The 19,997-nt window shown below is 36.2% G+C and overlaps 1 protein-coding gene across 1 annotated transcript in view; it reads right to left on the bottom strand.

Annotated features, from left to right (window-relative positions):
- Positions 1–1,834: 1,834 nt before the first annotated feature.
- GUCY1A2 (guanylate cyclase 1 soluble subunit alpha 2) overlaps positions 1,835–19,997 on the bottom strand; it is a 255,314-nt gene continuing 237,151 nt past the window's right edge. Inside the window, exons 8-9 of the mRNA XM_032472717.1 lie at positions 8,501–8,603; positions 1,835–6,429 (exon numbers count right to left, since the gene is read on the bottom strand). Coding sequence (XP_032328608.1) covers positions 6,232–6,429; positions 8,501–8,603 — 301 coding nt within the window. The 3' untranslated portion in view covers positions 1,835–6,231. The remainder of the gene's footprint in view (positions 6,430–8,500; positions 8,604–19,997) is intronic.

The following is a 19,997-nucleotide window of genomic DNA, read 5'->3' as shown; positions in this document are numbered from 1 at the left end:
ATGCTGTGGGATGCCTCCCCATCTCCAACTGTCTGGAGCACCCCTGAGCTTGGCCTGGGGTCATAGGGCTTTTGTCTGCTCTAAAGTTGAGCACTTGTTTTGCCAGCAATTTGAGAGCAATGTGAAGAATATGGAATACAGTGTAGTCCAAGGAATGAGTTTACAGATTTTAGGACACAGGGCATTTTTTCATTCTTTGTGATTAATTTCCCAACTCAGGAAAGATGATTTTATAATGTCAGAACAAAAAAGAATATGTAAAATCAAACTGTATTCTTCTCATTGAATGTTAGCTCAGCCAGGCATGTTATAAAAGGAAAAAAATGTTTTGTTTTAATATCACTTGAACACCCATGGTCTGTTGGTGTGTGCTAATTTTAGCAGGCTTTTCTGTGACATATGGCAGAGCTGGTATTTGGCTTTCTTTGTTCCTTCAGTCCAGATGTTCTAACACTTGCATTTACTTTCATCACTGTAACCAAGACTACTTTTATCTGCCACCTTCAGAGAGTTTCTATATATAGCTCTGTGGGTTTCTAATCCCAGTGTCACTGATGTGTGCCCCTGCTGAGAGGCTGCCCGCTGCTTCCCAAGAAAACTGAAAATAGCTTGTGAGGGATTTTTTTTCTCTTTTCTTTTTCAAATACGAATGACCAAATAAATCATTTGTCTTCCACTAAACCACACGTGTGTATTATGAAGACTGCCTCCCCTTTAGGAGTATGTAAACCTTGATGAAGAAAAAAAATCAAATCTCTTTGCTCAATCTCATCTAAAGCCGCTGTCCGTCCCACCCCCTGCATCTGTCCCCCGTGCCCTGAGTCTGATGTGTAACTGCCAGGCAGCAGAATGGGAAGGACGCTCTTTAAAAAGGGAGGTGGTGAGAAGAAGAAATTTTGCACATTTCTGATTTTACTCCAGTTAATACATTACTTACTGTTCTACTTACATTTAATTACACTTAATAGCCCACAGTAAAAATACATTTAGTAGAATCTCTTCTTCATCTCCAACTAGTAAAAAGGCCACAGAGGAAGATTAAATATAAACTGATTCCTTTATTTTTAAAAATATGTCTCAGAAGAACTAGAAACCAGCCATTACTTAGGCTCTCCATTTAGTTTTTCTTGTCTCTTCTGCTTTCGAATAATAAACAGTATTACTTTCTAATATTAAGAATGGTCTGATCAGTGACTAGATGAACTAATGGAGAAAATAAATTCACTGTAATTTAATGGATTCAAATTAATTATTTTTATCATTTATTATCAAAATCATGTTTATTAAGGGTTGAACATCCAATGATATACAAAAAGATGATTGTCAAATGCCTTCTTGTGGGGGAAAAAACATTCTCAGTGACTCATAAGGGAATTGTATAAATTGGGAGCAGGAGGATGCTAACTTAAGGTTTGCTATTGGTAATAGGAGGTAAAGTGCTAGCAAACCCACTCACAACTTCAACTGCATTCAGATTCATGATTAGGAGGGAGTTTATCGAGCGAGGCAGTAATAGGAGCTGTAATCTTATTTAAGGGCTTAGGAATGGATCCTTAGCTATATATGATTTTGCTAAATAATAATTGGGTGATTAGAAGTTCCTCAGTGTATCATAAATTTATCAGTAACTTTTAACTGTAATTCTAATACATAATTCTAGGTGGAGGAGTAACTAAATTATTTTAAAGGACTGATTATTATTGACTGTGTCACATTTGATTAAAATTATGTTTTCAGAAAACTAAAAATCCAAATTACTCATTTTGAAACCTGCAAGCTTCAATGCAATCATCAAAATAGCTGAGGACAGGTTATTTTAAATATGACTGCATAATCATTTTCAGATCTTTATTAATTATACTACACATGAATTTCAACCAATCACATTCTGAAAGCCAAAATATTATTGTACATACTAAACATCTGTCATCACAGAAAAACAGTGATAATAGATAGCTCTTTTTTATCTTTAATCTTTCATCTCCTCAGACCTTATCAAAAGTTGAATTATTTAACTTTTCCTAAATTGCATCTATATTTTTGCAAAGCCTACATTCCCAATCAACACATCCGACCTATACTATACTTTTACTCATTTATCCATCCTTAAACACTCTTATTTACTATATTCTACAAAGATCTGAAAATCAGGGCAATATTACATACACATACAAATCTTTTGAGAGGAATGGAAATCATATCATGATAGGTATTATTAATTATACAACAGAAACAATCTGTTCAGAGTATGTTAATTATAGCATGGGTGCAAATGAATAACTTGAAAGAGAGATTAAGTATGTTACTTAGATAATTTTTATCTAAGTCATCATTTGCTGCTTAGTTTGCTGTAGCAGAATGGTGAATATACTTTAAAAGTCCACACCAGCTATATTATTGCTTATACAGAACATGTCTCTAGTTCCCTAAGGGTTCTATGAAGTGCACAGAAGTGCAAGTTTCGTATGGCATCATCAAGTGACATGGCTTAGATTATTGCTTAAAAAGTTGTTATAAGATATTGCTAGGAAATCATTTCTAGATGAATGTACAATTCGATGTGAGAAGTACCCAGTGAGACTATCAAGTTGGTGATTTTTTATAAAGTAAAACCCAAAGCATTCAGAAATAATGCTGTCACTTTGACATTTGCTTCTCTGTCCAAAAGTTCATAGTTTCTGTCTCGGTGGTGAGGACCAGTACTGCCCAGCTCTGGCAGTAACTGAGAAAATTACACTGTAGCTAGTATGCCTAACAGCCCTATAGTGAGCAATATTCATCCCTCATGCTTATCAGTGTTGACTTTTGTCTCTAACGAGTTTGAAGACTTATGCTCAAAATACAGACCACAAATTTGAAACCAAAGCTAAAATTCAAATTTGTGATCAAAATAATGCTACAAGGCTTGGAGTATTTAGCTTTCCAAAATAACTACCAACGAAGCAATATATTTCTGTCTCAGTCAACTTATGTTTATTCCCACTAGCTGGGATTATTTGAACATTATCCAATGATTCCCAAATCTGGCTGTATATCAGCATTTACCTAGAGTGACTTTCAAAATATAGATTCCCAGGCTCCCACCTGAGACCTCGTGAATCCCAGCCTCTGAAGGTAAAGCCCAATAATTTGTATCCCTAAACACTTCCTAGGTAATTCTGATCCAGGCAGCCAGACACCGCCAAGCTGATGAGTTGAACCCTTGAACAGTATCGTTTCTTAATAAGGATGGGATTGGCACTGGGACACTTGACTGAAGCTGTGGTCTGGTCACAACACAATAGAATTAAAGACACAAACTTGACTTCTTTACATCTGAAGCCCTTCTAAAATGTCACCCCTTTTGATCATGTAATATGTACATTCAACACACACAGAGAACATTCACTGCTTAATAAAACTAAAACTATTCCATAACGTATGTAATCATGATTACGTATTATATACGTGATTACACTGTGATTCTGTGTGATGTCTGTCAATGACTTTTTTATGAAAGGAAGAAATAAGGAAAAAAGAAACGAAGGAAGGAAGGAAACAGAAATGTGGCAAGAAAATAATATTTAGGTTTCAATTGTTTGAATCAAGTGTGAGGAAGGAATTTTGCACACTATCTTAAAATGCTTTGACAAGATTTATGCTAATTTATGGATAAAATCAGTGTCTTTCTCATTCACCACCATGAGGCTCCTAAAGTTGAGTCCACAGCTGGGGCCAATTTATCTATTTAACAATAAAATCCATTCCATCATGTTAACACAATTTATGTGTATGCTACATCAGCTGGTTGCAAATTATGTGTATTCATATCAAGAGCTACCCATAAAGAATCACCATTTGGACCATAATACGTTAAACTTTAATAACTCAGTCTCTTGTGCATCGTGTTTTTTAGGCTGTATCTAGTAAGATACACTTGTGGAATCCTCTAAAATGACATAATTTTTATAGCTGAAGATCTATAAGCTAATAATAGAAATACCCAGGCTACAATATGGAGCTTGGTTCTTGGACTTGAGTTTCTGGGTATTGTTGGCTGAAAGTCATCTGGTGCCACCCAGAGCCCATTCAGAGCCATGTGTGACGCCTTCTGAAGAACATTTAGGGAAGTTGCTCCAAGTGCTTGGCGTCAGATCGTATCTTGAAGAGAGGAGGCGGAAAAGCTGCAGGTGTAAGCAGTGCCCCAGCACAAATGAGGATGGTTAGTTCATTTCGGAAGTGGATTGTCACTTGGGTCTGCAGTTGTGTGGGTCTTTCAGTCTGCTTGAAATTGGCATCAGCAACTCCTTCTATGGTCATGTTAGGCTCAGAGGTACAGAAAGGAGAATGCTCGATGGAGCCAAGCTTGACAGGGTGAGATGGTTTCCAGTAAGAGAGGGTCTGGGTGTGGGTTAAGTTGTGCTTAAAATGCACGACAGGACAGAAACCTACATGCAGAAGTTTTACGCTCTGCTCTGATGATCCACAAACCTGCCCTCAGCAACTAAGGAACCCAAGGAGCCTTCAATAAATACATTTAATGATGGTCATAATCTTGAGCTCCCTTTTCATACCTCAAAACCTCACATATACCATTTCAACTGGTAGCAATATGATTCTGGAGGAAAACACAGCCTGGCATTTTCCAAATTCTCTGTGACTCTGCCTTTTCTATCTCTCAATTTAATTTTGCTTTATTGCTGTAACTCTTTGAAGGAATTTGCCAAATTGAAAGTCTCCCTGCACTTGGGAATGAGATTTTTTTTTTTGAGCTGTTGTCCTGTTTTGCTGTTTTTCCCGGAGAGACGCACAGTTTTGCACTTCCACAACAAAATATCATGCTTCTGGTACTATTGTCACTGGACAAGAACTTTGAGATGACAAAGTTCACATCTGAAGTGATGAGTCTACAGGCCCAATCTCCATATCTCAGGCATTGGTGCCTGTCTCGGACTCACAATGGGTCATACGTAGCTGACTGGATTCCACACATATTCAAATATTAAAAGGGAAACCAAAAATAATGAAATATAAGAGAGATTAATATTTTGAGGCAGATTTTAGACAGTTGGACCAAACTGTTACCCAAAAGCTGTCTCTTCTTTCCCTTCTCCAGCCAACACTATGCAGCCAAGAGACTCAATTACATGTGTTCCTCAGGCATTCAGTATTATTCTTTTTGTTATGGCTAATGTTACGCATTTATTAAGGTTCACAAAGCACATACTGTGCGCTACGGTTTGGGTACACGGGGGGGTTCTGATTTTGTTAGATAACAGATTTATTTGTAAACAATGACATTCTCTCCATCAAAATGATACTGATGCCAGTAGGAAGCTTTGGTACTGACGGCTAGTCATAAGGTAGCTTCTTGAAATCAGCTGCTTGAAGGAATACTTAAACACAGGAGATCCAGGTGCCAACTTGTGTCTTAAAGTATCCCTTTTAGAGTAGGTTAAAGCCATTTCCCCGACTTAGCACTGCTCAGTTTCTACAGGGATATCCATTTAAATTCCTTTTAATCTGCCACATAGAAATGCATGCTGTATGTACCCGTTTGTGAGAATAGTGTACAGATAAATTCAAATGAAAACTGCCGCACATTATGACAATCACAGTTCATATTGGGGGATATATGTACTGTATTCTATTGGACAAATAAAAGTGCAATATTTTTCACAGCTTCTAAACTCTATGACTGCAGCCAGAATGAACTGACATTTTATACAATATCTTGCAAATACATACAGGAATAGTGTAGCTGTAATAGTCAACAGTACCAGGTTTGCAAAAATGGTAATAGATCAGACCATTGCCTCAGACTATAGCTTCAAAGATACATTTAGATTATATTGTCTGAAAAATGCAGTTTACATCCTGTCTATGATATTTTGTAGATTTCTGGCATATTCTTCATGGAGACATTTGTGACAATGTAAATGGCTACTCTTCTCTAAGTAAAATCATATAAACTAAGAAAGAGCTTGTCATTCTTCTGACAAAGTGAATGTATATACAATGCTTATCCCAGGCCCTACTACCATACTAGAAAATGAAGTGGATCTTCAAGGATGCTTTTAAAAATATGCTTCCCACAGATTTTTTTTTAGTATAGAGAGAATAACCATGTTTAGAATAGTTGCTTAGACAAATCTTTACAAAAAGCAGAGTAATAGATTGGATTGATTCCTGGAAGTCCCTTTCAGACTTATGGTTACAAAACACATTGTTGACCAACAAAACATTCATGATTTACTGTATCATAATATGCTTTACAGTGCTATGCAGAATAAGCATAAATGACTTCAGTGAGTTGGGTTCTGTCTTCATGCTCCCGCGCTCTAAGAAGGCCATCAGCATAGGGAGGCTATTTCCTATTCTCAGCAGGAAGACTGAATTGCTCCCACATCCTGTTCTATCCATACTGACTGTAAACTTGCCCTTTATTCCCTGTGAAGGAAGTAAATTAATCTCTCAATCCCTTAAAGAAATTCTTTTGTGAGTAATTATTCCTATGAGAGCATCTTGTCCTCAGCCTACCTCGCCTTGGGTAAACACCCTGGCCTTCTTGCCCACAGGTGGTTAAACACAAAGACTTGGACCCAGGGAAGGGAGGGACGGGCAACGATTCAGAGAGCTCAGAGTCTAGGTCCCGTCTCCACATGAGATGTTGCACTAGTGTCTTCTTAAGCCCCAGAGAGAGAACATAGTTCAGTAATTGTAAAACTGATCATTTTTATAACATAATTTGCATATCTAAAAATATTTTCTAGCTACACACTTAAGAGAACTTAAAAACACTAATTTTCACACACTACATTGGACAATAGTTAGTATGCTCCTTAGCCAAGTTATATCATAACCGAAAAATAATGCAGCCAAAACCCCCAAGCAGAAAAGGAAATAGATGCTACCAAGGAGTATGCCTACTGGAGCAGGAAAATGGCCACGCCCAGGTTTTAAGGAAACAAATGATTCTAGCTCATAAACCTCAAGAGAAACTTAGGTTTTATATTTGACGCAAAATAGGAAAACTCGGGATATACTGTGTTCCTAATTTCAGAGTGAGTCTGTAATAATATTTTCATGCACTGTTAATTAATGCGAACAGGTCTTCCTTTTAGCAGAACACGGGATGGATGTCTGTCTGTGACTATGCTGACCACTCGGTCTGAAGGTCAGACATAATTCAGGGTTGTTGAAGGTGATTCACTGAATTTAGAAGTCACACCAAACAAACTGCAGAACTTTTTTTAAATCTCAAAGCCATAATATACAGTTTTTCCCCCTTGTTTTTATTATGTGAGAGGAAACAACATTCTTGGCAAAATACCCTACACCTTTTTCTCACTAACGCCAGGATCTAGGAATTTGCCCCCAAGAGTGGCAGTCAGGCCCTAGGAGGCATCCACTGAGGAAGGTGGGGGTGAGGGGTGGACTAATGTGCCATTTAGTAAGATGTCGTTTATTAGAATGCAGTTTAGTACGTTGTAAAAACTACCTGTATTTAGAAGTGTTAAGTTGAAAAGGGTTCAAACGTAGCAAAGCATTTTATTTTCACGGATACTTGTTAGAAGATGGCAAAAAGACCTTTCTTTGATCTCGGTTACAGATACACACATTTGCTATTAGGAAATTCCATTTCCTCTGGATTCTCTGCTACATTAATCAAATCTAAAAGATACATCTACTAAACAGATATACGATGCTTTCTCAGCATCTGAAGTCCTAGGTTATATGTATTTTCAGTCCAAGCACTAATCTCTCTAAATAAGTGAAACTATATTCAACTAATAGGTTAGAGCCACATAATACATCAACTATACAGTAGCAGATTCTGAAAATCTAACAATGCTGTGTGAGATGTAATTATCTAGAAGAAGAGATATGTATAAAAATAGCAATATCCCTAAAATATTCTGCTGAGTTACAGCTTTTCTTGCTGGAAAGGTGACCACACTGCCGTGAGATGTGTATGAAATGTCTGCTCGAAAAACAAAATTAGAAAATACTCTCTCATACCAACTCGCTAAATGTAGGACTACATCATGAAAACTGCTCTCAGAAGGATACAAATATAGAGAGAAAGATATCTGTGTGTGTGACCAACAAGAAAACATGGAGTCTATTTATTGGTTAGTTTTGAAAGGGGGCCCATACTTGTAATTAATATATACGTATGTATATGATCAAAAACACTCACGAGAACCGACACGTCTTATTTCCCCACTGCCCTCCAGTTTTTTAATTGACAGTCATCACCCACCATTTTCTAAGATTATTGCCTGACAGAACAGAAATTCCACTGCGTGCTCTCAACAAAGCAGCGAGAAAGAAACAGTCTCGTTAATTCTCCTGTCGTGACTCATGTGCTGGGCTTGTGCTTTTTGGAGGAGTCTTTGATCTGCCGCCGGTCTCAGAGGCTCGTCTCCCGGAGGAACATGGTACCGATGTTGTAGGAAACCTTTTTTATTCGCGACGAAGAAAGAGAAGGCTTTAGCTGCTTAGGACCAGTTCTTACCTCCAGGAAATAGCAGATCCCAGGGATTTCCTTTGGAAAGTTCTCTGGAAGCTCCTCACGGGACCGAGGAATAAATGCAAAACTTTCTTCTCTTTTTAATAATCTAAGAAAAAAACATATAATGTGAATCATATGGGCAGGAGAAATGAGAAACAGTGGACAGACATTTTAGAGCTAGGGGGCTTAGCAATGACTGAGCTCATGTTAAATGCCCTATTTCTTTGTATGGATATGGTTTTCATTAGATTCCAAATACTAGGAAATATTATTTCTCAGGGAAAAAATACCTTCATGTTACAATAATAATTTTAAAAAGCAAAGTTGCCCCTGGTACTAACTGAAAATATTTGTTCAAATTTGATTTTTTTCCCCCCTAAACAAAAGACTAAAGAAACTGCCTGCAAGTTTTTATTCTCACGTGCAGGATTTATCCTTTCTGTTTTTAAAATCTGCTTAGATTCTGGAGCACTCCTGTAATGTTTTGCAGACTCTCAATAAGCTTTAAATACTGTGTGTCATACACGTAAATCAAGCATTTCGCTTTTGGAATGACATTCATAATTCCACGGATCTGTGATGTTTGGTTACTGATCTCTAGCAATACACAGTTTCTAAACTCACAAGCATTTATTGGTCAAACAGTTTGACTCTTTCCTTCCAGTCACACTTAAAGACTCTTTAGTGCACTACTACTGCAGATTTATTCTCGTCCAGTTCCACGAAAGGTTCCGTTAGATCCTTACACCGAAAAATGTGGCCCAGCAATTCAATTTAATTCAACCGTTCTTATTCTGTAACTAAGTTTGTGCCTCTTAATCTCCCTCACCTCTTTCTCCTCTGCCCAACCCCCTCCTTCCTGGCAGCCACCCGTTTGTTTGCAGCATCTATAATGCTCTTACTTTTTGTTATGTTCAGTCATTTGTTTTTTAGATTCCATGTAAAAATGAAACCACAAAGAATTTGCCTTTCTCTGTCCATCATACCCTCTAGGTCCATCCATGTTGTCCCAATGGCAAGATTTCATAATTTTTTATGGATGAGTACTATTCCATTGTGTGCATATGCTATATCTTCTTGCTGCTGCCATATTTTGACTATTATAATAACACTGCAATGAACATTCTATGCATATATCTTTTCTTTTTTTTTTCAAATTTTATAATTTATTTTTTACTTCCCACATGCATCTTTCCAGATCTGTGTCTAGATGGTTAGATTAACAGTTAATCACTCTTTCTAAAGAACATCCAAAACACGTTATGCTTCACTTCTGAGATGATTTTTAGTTTAAATCCCTAAGTGAATTGAAATCACTCACATGTGGGTTCGTTTTTTGTTGCTGTTCTCATTATCATGATTATTATCAGCAATTATACTGTTATTTTTAATCAAATATAGATTAATTCTTTGCTTTCCAACTGCTTAAAGGAGTCCACAGCAACGTGCAGTTTGTCTCATAGTAGGGAGGGAAATGTTCACTGTTTGGAGACCTGCACAGGCACCTGTCCATTCATCCAGGAAAAGGGATGTTACTGTTGCTCAATGTGCTTGCGTCGGAGAGATGGTCACTTCTCAAGGAAACCACTGATGACCTGAAGACCTCTCAAAGGTCTTTCTTATTTTGGTGGGGGAGGGGGAAGGTACTATTTCAGCATTTCTGTACCCTATAAGATAACAGGATGCTTTCCACATCATAAATGCTCAATAAAAGCATATTAAATTTTGCAAGAGAATCTTAGAATACTGTCTTGAAGAAGATCTTAGGAGTCACGTAGTGGGAGAGCTCCTCACTCTATAGGTGAGAAAAGTGAAGGGAAGTGAGGTCAGATTTCTCCTCTAGGTCTTGCGGCTAAGAACTGGTAGAGTCCAGAGCGCAATCCGGAGCTCTTTTTTCTCAGTCACGTAACTTCTTAAATTTGAGTTCTTTCCATGTGCTCAAAGGCACGCAGAAAAACACAAATGAAGTCTTTCTTCCGATCAATGCCTTTAATCATTAGTATTAACAATAAACTCTGCAGCCTCTTGATCTGTCTGTATGTAGCAGGACCTCTTTTTTTCTGAGTGACTCTGATAGTAAACCTTAAACATCCCTCTCTCTTCCAGCAAATCACATCTACCCTCCAAAACAAAAGCCAAAAAAATTTAACTCGTATTAGCAGTGATCCCTCTAAAAGTTAGAAAATACTTAGCTTAATCTCGAATACTTTTTTCATCTTTATTCTGTATTTATCATTGTTTAGCATGGTGGCCAGACACATGCTAAAATCCCTATTCATCAAATAAAAACACTGTTATAGTCACCACCCTGTCCTTAACTGAGCCGGGAAATTTGGTGCTAATACATTTTTAAAGAAAACTTTGAAACAAAGCTTTCCTACCTAATCAGAAATTCAATTTATCAAAATTCTCTATGCTTTGCTAGTTCAAGTTACATATCTTTTCTTATTAGTATTTTGTTTTCTTCAGATAAATATCTGGGAGTGGAATTGCTGGGTGATATGGCAGTTCTACTTTTAATATATTTGAGGAATTTCTATACTGTTTTCCCTAATGGCTGAACCAATTTTCATCCCCCCCAACAATGAATGAAGGTTCCATTTTCTCCACATCCTTGCAAGCACTTGTTATTTGTTGTCATTTGGATGATAGCCATTTTGACAGGTGTGAGGTGATATCTCATTGTGATTTTGCTTTTTATTTCCTTGATGATTAGTGATGTTGAGCATCTTTTCTTGTGCCTGTTGGTCACATGTGTATCTTTTTAAAAAAATACGTGTGTTTAGGTCCTCTCCCAGATTTTAAATTTGTCTGTCTGTTTTGTTGATGTTGAGTTGTAAGTGCTCTTTGTATATTTTGGATATTAACCCATTGTTGGATAAATAGTTTGCAAATATCTTCTCCCATTCCCAATATCTTTATTTTGTTGATAGTTTCCTGATAGTTTACTTTGCTGTGCAAAGTTTTTAGCTTGATGTAGTCCCATTTGTTTATTTGTTTGCTTTTGTTTCCCTTGCCTAAGGAGACGTATCAAATATATATATAGCTAAGACTGGTGACAAAGATCATACTGGCTATGTCTCCTCCTAAAACATTTATTACAATTTCAGGTCTTATACTTAAGTCTTTAATCTACTTTGAATTATTTTTTATGGTGTGAAAAATTAGTCCAATTTGATTCTTCTGCATGTAGCTGTCCAGTTTACCCAACACCGTTTATGTAAGGTGTCGTTCCCACATTGCATGATCATGCCTCCTTGCTGCAGATTAATTGACTATATGAGTGTCAGCTTAGTTCTGGGCTTTTTACTCTGTTCTATTGACCTTTTGGTCTGTTTTTGTGCCAGTACTGTACTGTTTGGTTATTGTTGCTTCATAGTATAATTTGAAATCAGGGAGTATGATACCGCCTTAAGATTGTTTTGGCTACTCTGGGTCTTTGGTGTTTCCATACAAACTTTAGAATTACTTGTTCTAGTTCTGTGAAAAATGACATTGGTGATTTGACAGAAATTGCACTGAATCTATAGATTGTCTAGTGTAGTATGGTCATTTTAATAATATGAGTTCTTCCAACTCATGAACATGGTGTATCTTTTCATTTGTTTCTTTTATTAGTTTCTTATAGTTTTCTGAGTATGAGTCTTTTAGCTCCTTAGTTAGATTTATTCTTAGGTATTTTATTCTTTTTGATGCAATTGTAAAAATAAATTTAATTTTTCTTTCTGACAGTTTGTTAGTGGTATAGAAATTCAACAGAATTCTGTATATTAATTTTGTGGCTTTCAACATCACCAGATTCATAGATAAGTTCTAATAGTTTTCTTTTGTGGCATCTCTAGTATTTCCTATGTTTATTATCATGTAAACAGCTCATACAACTTAATAACAAAGAAACAAGCAACCCAATCCAAAAATGGGCAGAAGACCTAAACAAGCAATTCTCCAATGAAGAAATACAAATGGCCAATAGGCACATGAAAAAAGTGTTCAATGTTGCTAATTATCAGAGAAATGCAAATCAAAACTACAATGAGATATCACCTCACACCCCTCAGAATGGCCATCATTAGAAAGTCTGCAAACAATAAATGCTGGAGAGGGTATGGAGAAAAGGGAACCCTCCTAAACTGTTGGTGGGAATGTAGCTTGATTCAGCCATTATGGAAAACAGTATGGACATTCCTCAAAAAACTAAAAATAGACTTACCCTGTGATCCAGCAATTCTCCATCTGGGCATATATCCAGAGGCAACTTTAATTTGAAAAGATACATGCACCCCAATGTTCATAGTAACACCATATACAATAGCCAGGACATGGAAACAACCTAAATGTCCATTGACAGATCACTGGATCAAGAAGTTATGGTATATTTATACAATGGAATACTACTCAGCTGTAAAAAAGAATAAAATAATGCCATTTGCAGCAACATGGATGAACCTAGAGATCGTCATTCTAAGTGAAGTAAGTCAGAAATAGAAAGAAAAATACCATATGATATCACTCATATAACAGAATCTAAAAATAAAAGAGAAAAGAAAAAGAAAAAGAAAGAGCACTATTGAACTCATCCACAAAACAGAAACAGACTTGCAGACATAGTAAACAATCTAATGATTACCAAGTGAAAGGAGGTGGGAATTTGGGAGTCTAGATTTTCAAATGTTAACCACTATATATAAAAATAGATAAAAAACAAATTTTTTCTGTATAGCACAGGGAACTATATTCAATATCTTGAAATAACCTTTAATGAAAAAGAATATGAAGACAAATATATGTGTGTGTATTTATTTATATATATGTATGACTAGGACATGATGCTGTACACCAGAAATTGATACATTGTAACTGACTATACTTTAATAAAAATACATAAATTTTAAAATTTAAAATCGTTTTGTCTGATATAAGTATCACTACCCTGGCTTTCTTTTCATTTCCATTTGCATGGAATACTTTTTCCCATGCCCTCACTTTCAGTCTGTTGTGTGTCTTCAGATCTGACAGTCTCTTATAGGCCACAAATAAAAGGATGGTGATTGTCTATACTTTCAGCCACTGTATGTCTTTCCATTGGAGCATTTAGTGCATTTACATTTAAAGTAATTATTGATAAGTATATACTTATTGCTATTTCATTAAATATTTAGGGGTTGTTTTTGTAGTTCTTTTTGTTCCTTTTTTCCTCTTTGCTCTCTTTCCTTGTGTTTTGATGACTATAGTGTTACGTTTGGAATTTTTTCTCTTTTTTTGGTGTGCATCTGTATAGATTTTTGGTTTGTGATTACCATGAGGCTAATATATAGCAAGCTATATATACATGATTATATTAGATCATTGATCTCTTAGGTTCAAACACACTTAACAACCCTGAATTTTTCTCCTCCCACCCACTATTTCGAGCATCATATTTTACATCATTTTGTCTTGTGTATCCTTTAACTACTTAGTAGGCATATAGTTGGTTTTACTGCTTTTATTTTAGCTTTCCTACTTACTTTATGTGTGATTGATTTACTAATTTACTATAAATTTCCCTTTTCCAATGACATTTTTCTCTTCGTAATTTTCGTATTTCTAGTTTTGACCCCTTCTTTTCTGTTTAGACAAGGCCCTTGAGCATTTCTTGTAAAATTGCTTTTGTTGTGTTGAGCTCTCTCAGCTTTTTATTGTCTGTAAACCATTTTGTCTCTTCTACAAATCTGAACAAGACCTGTGTAGCGTGTTCTTGGTTGCAGGTTTTTTCCTTTCATCACTTTGAATAGATCATGACACTCCTCTGGCCTGAAGAGTTTCTGCTGAAAAGTCAGCTGGTAGCCCTCCGGGCGTTCCCTTGTACCTAACATGTTGGTTTTCCCTTTCTGCATTTAGTATCATTTCTTTAATTTTTGCCATTTTAATTACAATGTGTCTTGGTGTGATCCTCTTTGGGTTTATCTTGTTTGTGACTTTCTGTGTTGTCTGGACCTGGATGTATGTCACTTTTCCCAGGTTAGGGAAGTTTCCAGGCATTAGTTCTCCAAATATATTCTCTCCCTCTTTCTCTCTCTTCCTCTACTTGGACTCCTATAATGCAAATATCAGTATGCTTTATGTTGTCACTGAGGTCTCTAAAGCTCTCTTCTTTTTAAAAAAAAAAAATTCTTTTTCTGCTCAGTGGGACTGATTTCCACTACTTTAAGTTTGCTTAAAGGCCCATTATCAACACACAGGATTCCACATAAGCTACATTCCTCTCTCACTATATAGTAAGCCCCCTAATTTCTCTATCTTTACAGTTTGTCTACCTTACCAAGGTCTTTATATTTTGCTATAATTGAGGTTTTTCTGGCAGTGAAAAATAAAATTGGGGTTATATCTATGAATGTGCATGTAACTGACTGAAAGAAGGGTGCAGTAGCTGCTTTGGAAGCCAGGACATAAATAATTCACTGGACTTTGGCTGGGAGGAAACTTTTCAAAATGAACCCATTTTTTGACACTTTAAATACATCTAATATATACTAAAAAAAAAATCACACAGACAGCAGCTTTTATGGGGTTTTATTCTTTTATAAGTAAATGTTTTGGTATCAGTAAATTTAATACAGTTTTAGATTTCAATTATAAAAATGAGAGCACATTAGGATAAATTGATCCAAACTCCTGTAACATCCAGGATTTAGCAGCTTTTGTATATGTGAACACTAACATGCGATATTCAGATGATTTCCAATAGGAAAATCTGAATGAGTTACTGACGGGTCTGTGCAGGAGGCCAGGGGAACTATTTCACACAGCATGCCTGGTGATGATGAGTCACGGTGCTGAATTAATGATCAAATGTGTACAAAGGGATTAGGAACTTATACACTGATCACCGCAGAACTTCTGATCCCCTCGGAAATGCTTTAAGTCCAAGTCCCTGTGCTGGCTCTAAAGCACTGCCTAATAATCCATTTCTCAGCAACTCAGGACTGATTATAAAATCTACATAAATCTAAATTAATCTCCAAGTGTAACCCTCAACTAGTTAATGTATAACCTGGGAGTTTCAACATGTTTAATAAGTGTTCGGAAGCCACACAAATCCTAGTTTACCCACTTGTCACCCTTCCTCTTCTCAACAGAGTTTTTTCCAACAAACTGATTTTCAAGATTAAAAATCACTGCTGCTTTGGATCATTGGATGGCCCTCAAGCACATCCATGGAGGTCCATGGAGCTGCTCCCTCACTGCTTTGTCATGAAGCTGGTCTCTGATTCCCTTGGCTCTTGTTTGAATGACCCTCTGTTTTCACTAAGCTTTGTGCTACGCTATATTCTGTCTTGGAAAAGGACATGAAACTTAATCATACTGAGGTACAAAGAACCTAAATGTAATTTCCATTTGTAACACAGGACCCAGAGTTTTAAAAGAGTAATGGAATTGTAACAGTGATAGTTCAGACATCCCATTCTAGAATTTATTGTCTTCTCCAGTTTATACTTCAACGGTCATACATAAGTACAGCTGGCATAAGCATGGTCATGTATAAGGTCAAGGTCAAAATTTGACCTTTTACCCCCCTATGCCCTTTCCTCCAATTCTGTACTTTGATTTGATTGTTAATTATGGAGTCCTTTAGGGCTGATTGCTATGTAAATTTCTTATACTTTTCAAGATTGTAGAATTAGTAAAGACATTCAGTCATGCAATTCACAAGGCTTTACCCTCATGCAGTTTTCTGGTCAGTGAGTTCAGCAGTCAACCAGTCAACACTTAGTTCCTAAATGCCTTCTAGCAGCTAAGTGCTGAGCCAATTCATTCCTAGTTTTGATCATAATAGTTATGGGGCAGGAGAGGACTGAGATGGAAAAAAGAAGAAATTTTGACTTGCTGAAAATGTCTTTCTATAAAGTGTTTTTTGTTTGTTTGTTTTTTTGCTTTTAGCTGAGTTGATGCCATGGGTAACTCTCTAGAACTAACCTTGCTGAAATTAATCGATCTAAGTTCCAGCCCTAAATAGTGACCAACCAATATGTACAGTCCTCTAACACCTGCATGTTTAAAATCATCATGCAAGATTGGAAAATCTTTTGTGTCCACAAATGAAAAGGTCTATACAATACGCAAAGTTATGAGAGAGCAACAACTCAGAATGCTATCCACCAGAGTAATCACAAATTTGTCTCCTTGTTACCATGCTACTGCTCACTAAAGAATGCATTAAGACCAAGGCAAGAGACCGTAATATATCATGTACGTTGCATGGCTGAGGTTTAGAAAGCATATGTGGATAGTGACCTTTTGAAGACTGAATATCTGAAACACCTTTATTTTACTCTCCTCTCAACTTGATTGGTTTGACCCATCATTAAATTCTTATTTGGAAATTAAAGTCAGCTGTTGGTTTCCTATTCCATCATCTTTCTGTCTCTGGTTTTCTAAAAATTAGTGAAAATGATGCTTCAATGCATCTTTTTTATTCATTAAAATAACCACTAGTGGAACCTTTTGCTATAGAAAGTTATATCTTTCAGTTCTGAGAATTTTTTTGTTATTTCTTTGATAATTTTTTATGTTTATTCTGTATTTTCTTCTGGATTTTTGCTTAGTTAGATATTGCACTTGGTAAATTGAGCCTCCAATTTGTTGTCTTTTCTCCCTGATTTACTTGCTCATTTTTCTATTCTATTTTCTGCAAGATTGCCTCCAATATTAACTTCTAATTCTTACATAGAATTTTGAAGCTTCAGATATCACGTTTTTAATTGTCAAGAGCTCATTCTTGATATATGATTGTTTCTTTTTTTAATGTGCTTTCTTCTTACTTACTATCTTAAATCTATGACACTGTTATTCATCCTTTTAATGAGTTTTTTTTTTTGTTGTTGTTCTTTATATTGTCTCTATGTCCTCCAAATGCTCACTGACTAGTTGCTGTTGGGGTTTTTTTCTTGGCTGTGATTGTTTGCTTGTTTATTTTGGTCTTTCTCTCTCATGTTAAAGTCCTTCCCTTGGGCTAATTTGTCCAAGTAATAATGTTCCAGTTATATCCATGGCATTACACCTGGCTTCCAGCATTCTGGAAGCTGAATGGAGGAAATGAACTGGGAATCTCACTGTTCAGTATAAACTTTTACTTAATTGTCTGCCCAAATTTAGAGCCATTTTGATTCAATATCTCAAGAAAAATAAACATATACCTCTAGAGTTTTTTGTCTCCCCAAATCTACTCTTTCTAAATAATATAGTTTTAGATAAGCACATGGCTTAAATAAGCACCCAGCTAGAAAATACATTTTTCAAAATTCCTTGCAAGTGAGTTTCTGAGTGACTATTAGTTTCCTACAATGATTCACTTGCAAGCAAGTGCTCAAGATTTGAATGTCAGAAGTGAAGTAGATTCCATTTTCCTTTGGCAACTATTAACACTGGCTATCAAGATTAGAATTTTTCAGAAGAAGGTTCCAGTTTGTAGTTTCCTGAGTGTCAGTAAAATGACCCTGTATTGGTGACTTTTTCAGCCAACCTCCTAATCACTGGACTACATATTTAGGCGTCCCCTTCTCAGCTTCCTGACATTCAAAGTTAGTAGGACTGTGGCCATGGCTCCAGACCTAAACCATTACAGCTCAGAGGTCTGACCGGCCATTCTATATTTTACAGAAATCATCTCAAGATACCCAGTTTAAGTCAACAGTATCTGTGCTAGCATTGTAAAGTTTCAGCTAATTCTTACTTTCATAATTGTACTATTATGAATTGGTTTTTTATGTAATGATCATGTCTTTAAAACTAACATTTATTCTTATTTTTAAACTAAAGCACAAATCAAGAAAATAAAAAAATTATCAATGATAATTTTTTAAAAAGATACCCAGTTTAGAATCTGCTCTTTTTAACCCTTTCATGATCCTGTAAGTATATCATTCATTGTATTAAATATCTTCCTTCTTAAAATACTTGGGATGGTTCTACTTCCTGTACTTTTTCTGGAGTTCCTCTGTTATATGTTGGGCTTTGTAAATTAATTCTCTGATTAGTTTCTCTCCCCCAACCCCTCCCTCTCTCTCTGTGATAGGCTGACATTTAGATTTAGAGTGCATATGCTTGGCTCTTATCTGTGCCTTCCTCTGTAGGACCTGACACTTCAGCTTCTTCCTCTGTATTAAGCGAAATGCCATTCATGTGTTTACTTCCCATCTTGCTCTCTTCCACTGTTAAGTCTTTTTCCCTTTGTAAGTACATCTTAGGAGAGGGCTGTACTTCTTTTGCATCTTTACTATCATTTTACTATTATTTCAGAAAAGAAGAATGATAAACTGAGGTATTTAACCTGCTATATTAAATCTGAGCTTTCTGTTATTGCCAATTATTTATCTGAATATGTTTTTGCTAGGGAATGCATTTGGACTATTATGAAGGCATGGGACACTATGTCTTTGAGTGCTGGACAAGGATGACAGTTACAAGAAAGGAAAATGAAAAAAGATTTAAATCCTTTGTGGTTTTCTAAGTGTTTTGTAGTTTCCAGTTTTTTCCTGTTCCCCTTCTTCTGTCCATCTGAGTGGAAGAAAAGGGGTTCTGCTCTGTATTTCTGCTTTATGTGCCACTGCTCCAAAATCTGAACCAGTTTGAAGCTAGGCCCAATGAAAGTACAGTTACTGAATCAGACAGTCTAAAAATCCCCTGAAATTCAATGATTCATTCCTTGGAAATAACAATCCCATCCAAATAAGGAAAGTCAGACTATGGCTCGCTATGAAGTGAAACGAAAGGATCTCACCACATCTGTATGCATTTTAAGATTACAACCATTTTAAGTTGCAGATTTGGGGGGCAATTTTATAGAGTTGTCAGTTTGTGGGTTTTCAAATTCAAGTAAATGGATAATTCTCATAAAAGGGGCATATCCCTGTATGTCCCTGAAAAGTACAAGACAGCCACAGAGGCTCTTGGGGACACCTGGGCGCATTTCTTTCTGTACCCATCTTGAGTTAACTACTGATAGCACAGTGTGCTCACTATGGATTCTATGGTTTTGTGCCTGGTGCTTTCGAGAGAGCACATTTTGGCACGTGTTTCCTTTGTAGATGGCAAAACAAATGCTTCTTAAATTCTTAATTTCAGGATGCTAAATAGCAAAAGATGATTCTGCTCTATTGGTTCCTGTGAACATCAACAGCTTTCACTTTGAGCAGTCTAAAAATCCCATTCAACTGACTAAATACCAAAGAGAGTTGAAATTCAAAGCACTCACTCAAAACTTTTACATGTCGGCAGGCAAAACCTTAAAAAGAGATGGCAAATGAGTGATTAGAAAAGATAACTGTAATCTGTTCTTGTAAATTAAATAATTTCCTCACTTTATTTTTTTTTTTTTTACCCCTTGACCAAGATGATTTCTTAGACAAATCCAACATCACATTAGTCTTTCTGTGTAAAAGACAAGGGAAGGAGTGGAAAGAAAAACTACGCACATTTTTTAAAGAACAATTTTTCATTGATTTCATTATTTAAAAATTAG

Source organism: Camelus ferus, chromosome 33 (genome assembly GCF_009834535.1).
Source record: "Camelus ferus isolate YT-003-E chromosome 33, BCGSAC_Cfer_1.0, whole genome shotgun sequence".
Lineage (NCBI taxonomy): Eukaryota > Metazoa > Chordata > Mammalia > Artiodactyla > Camelidae > Camelus > Camelus ferus.
The sequence above is the reverse complement of the archived record's forward strand: the minus strand, read 5'-3'. Positions and strand labels throughout refer to the sequence as shown.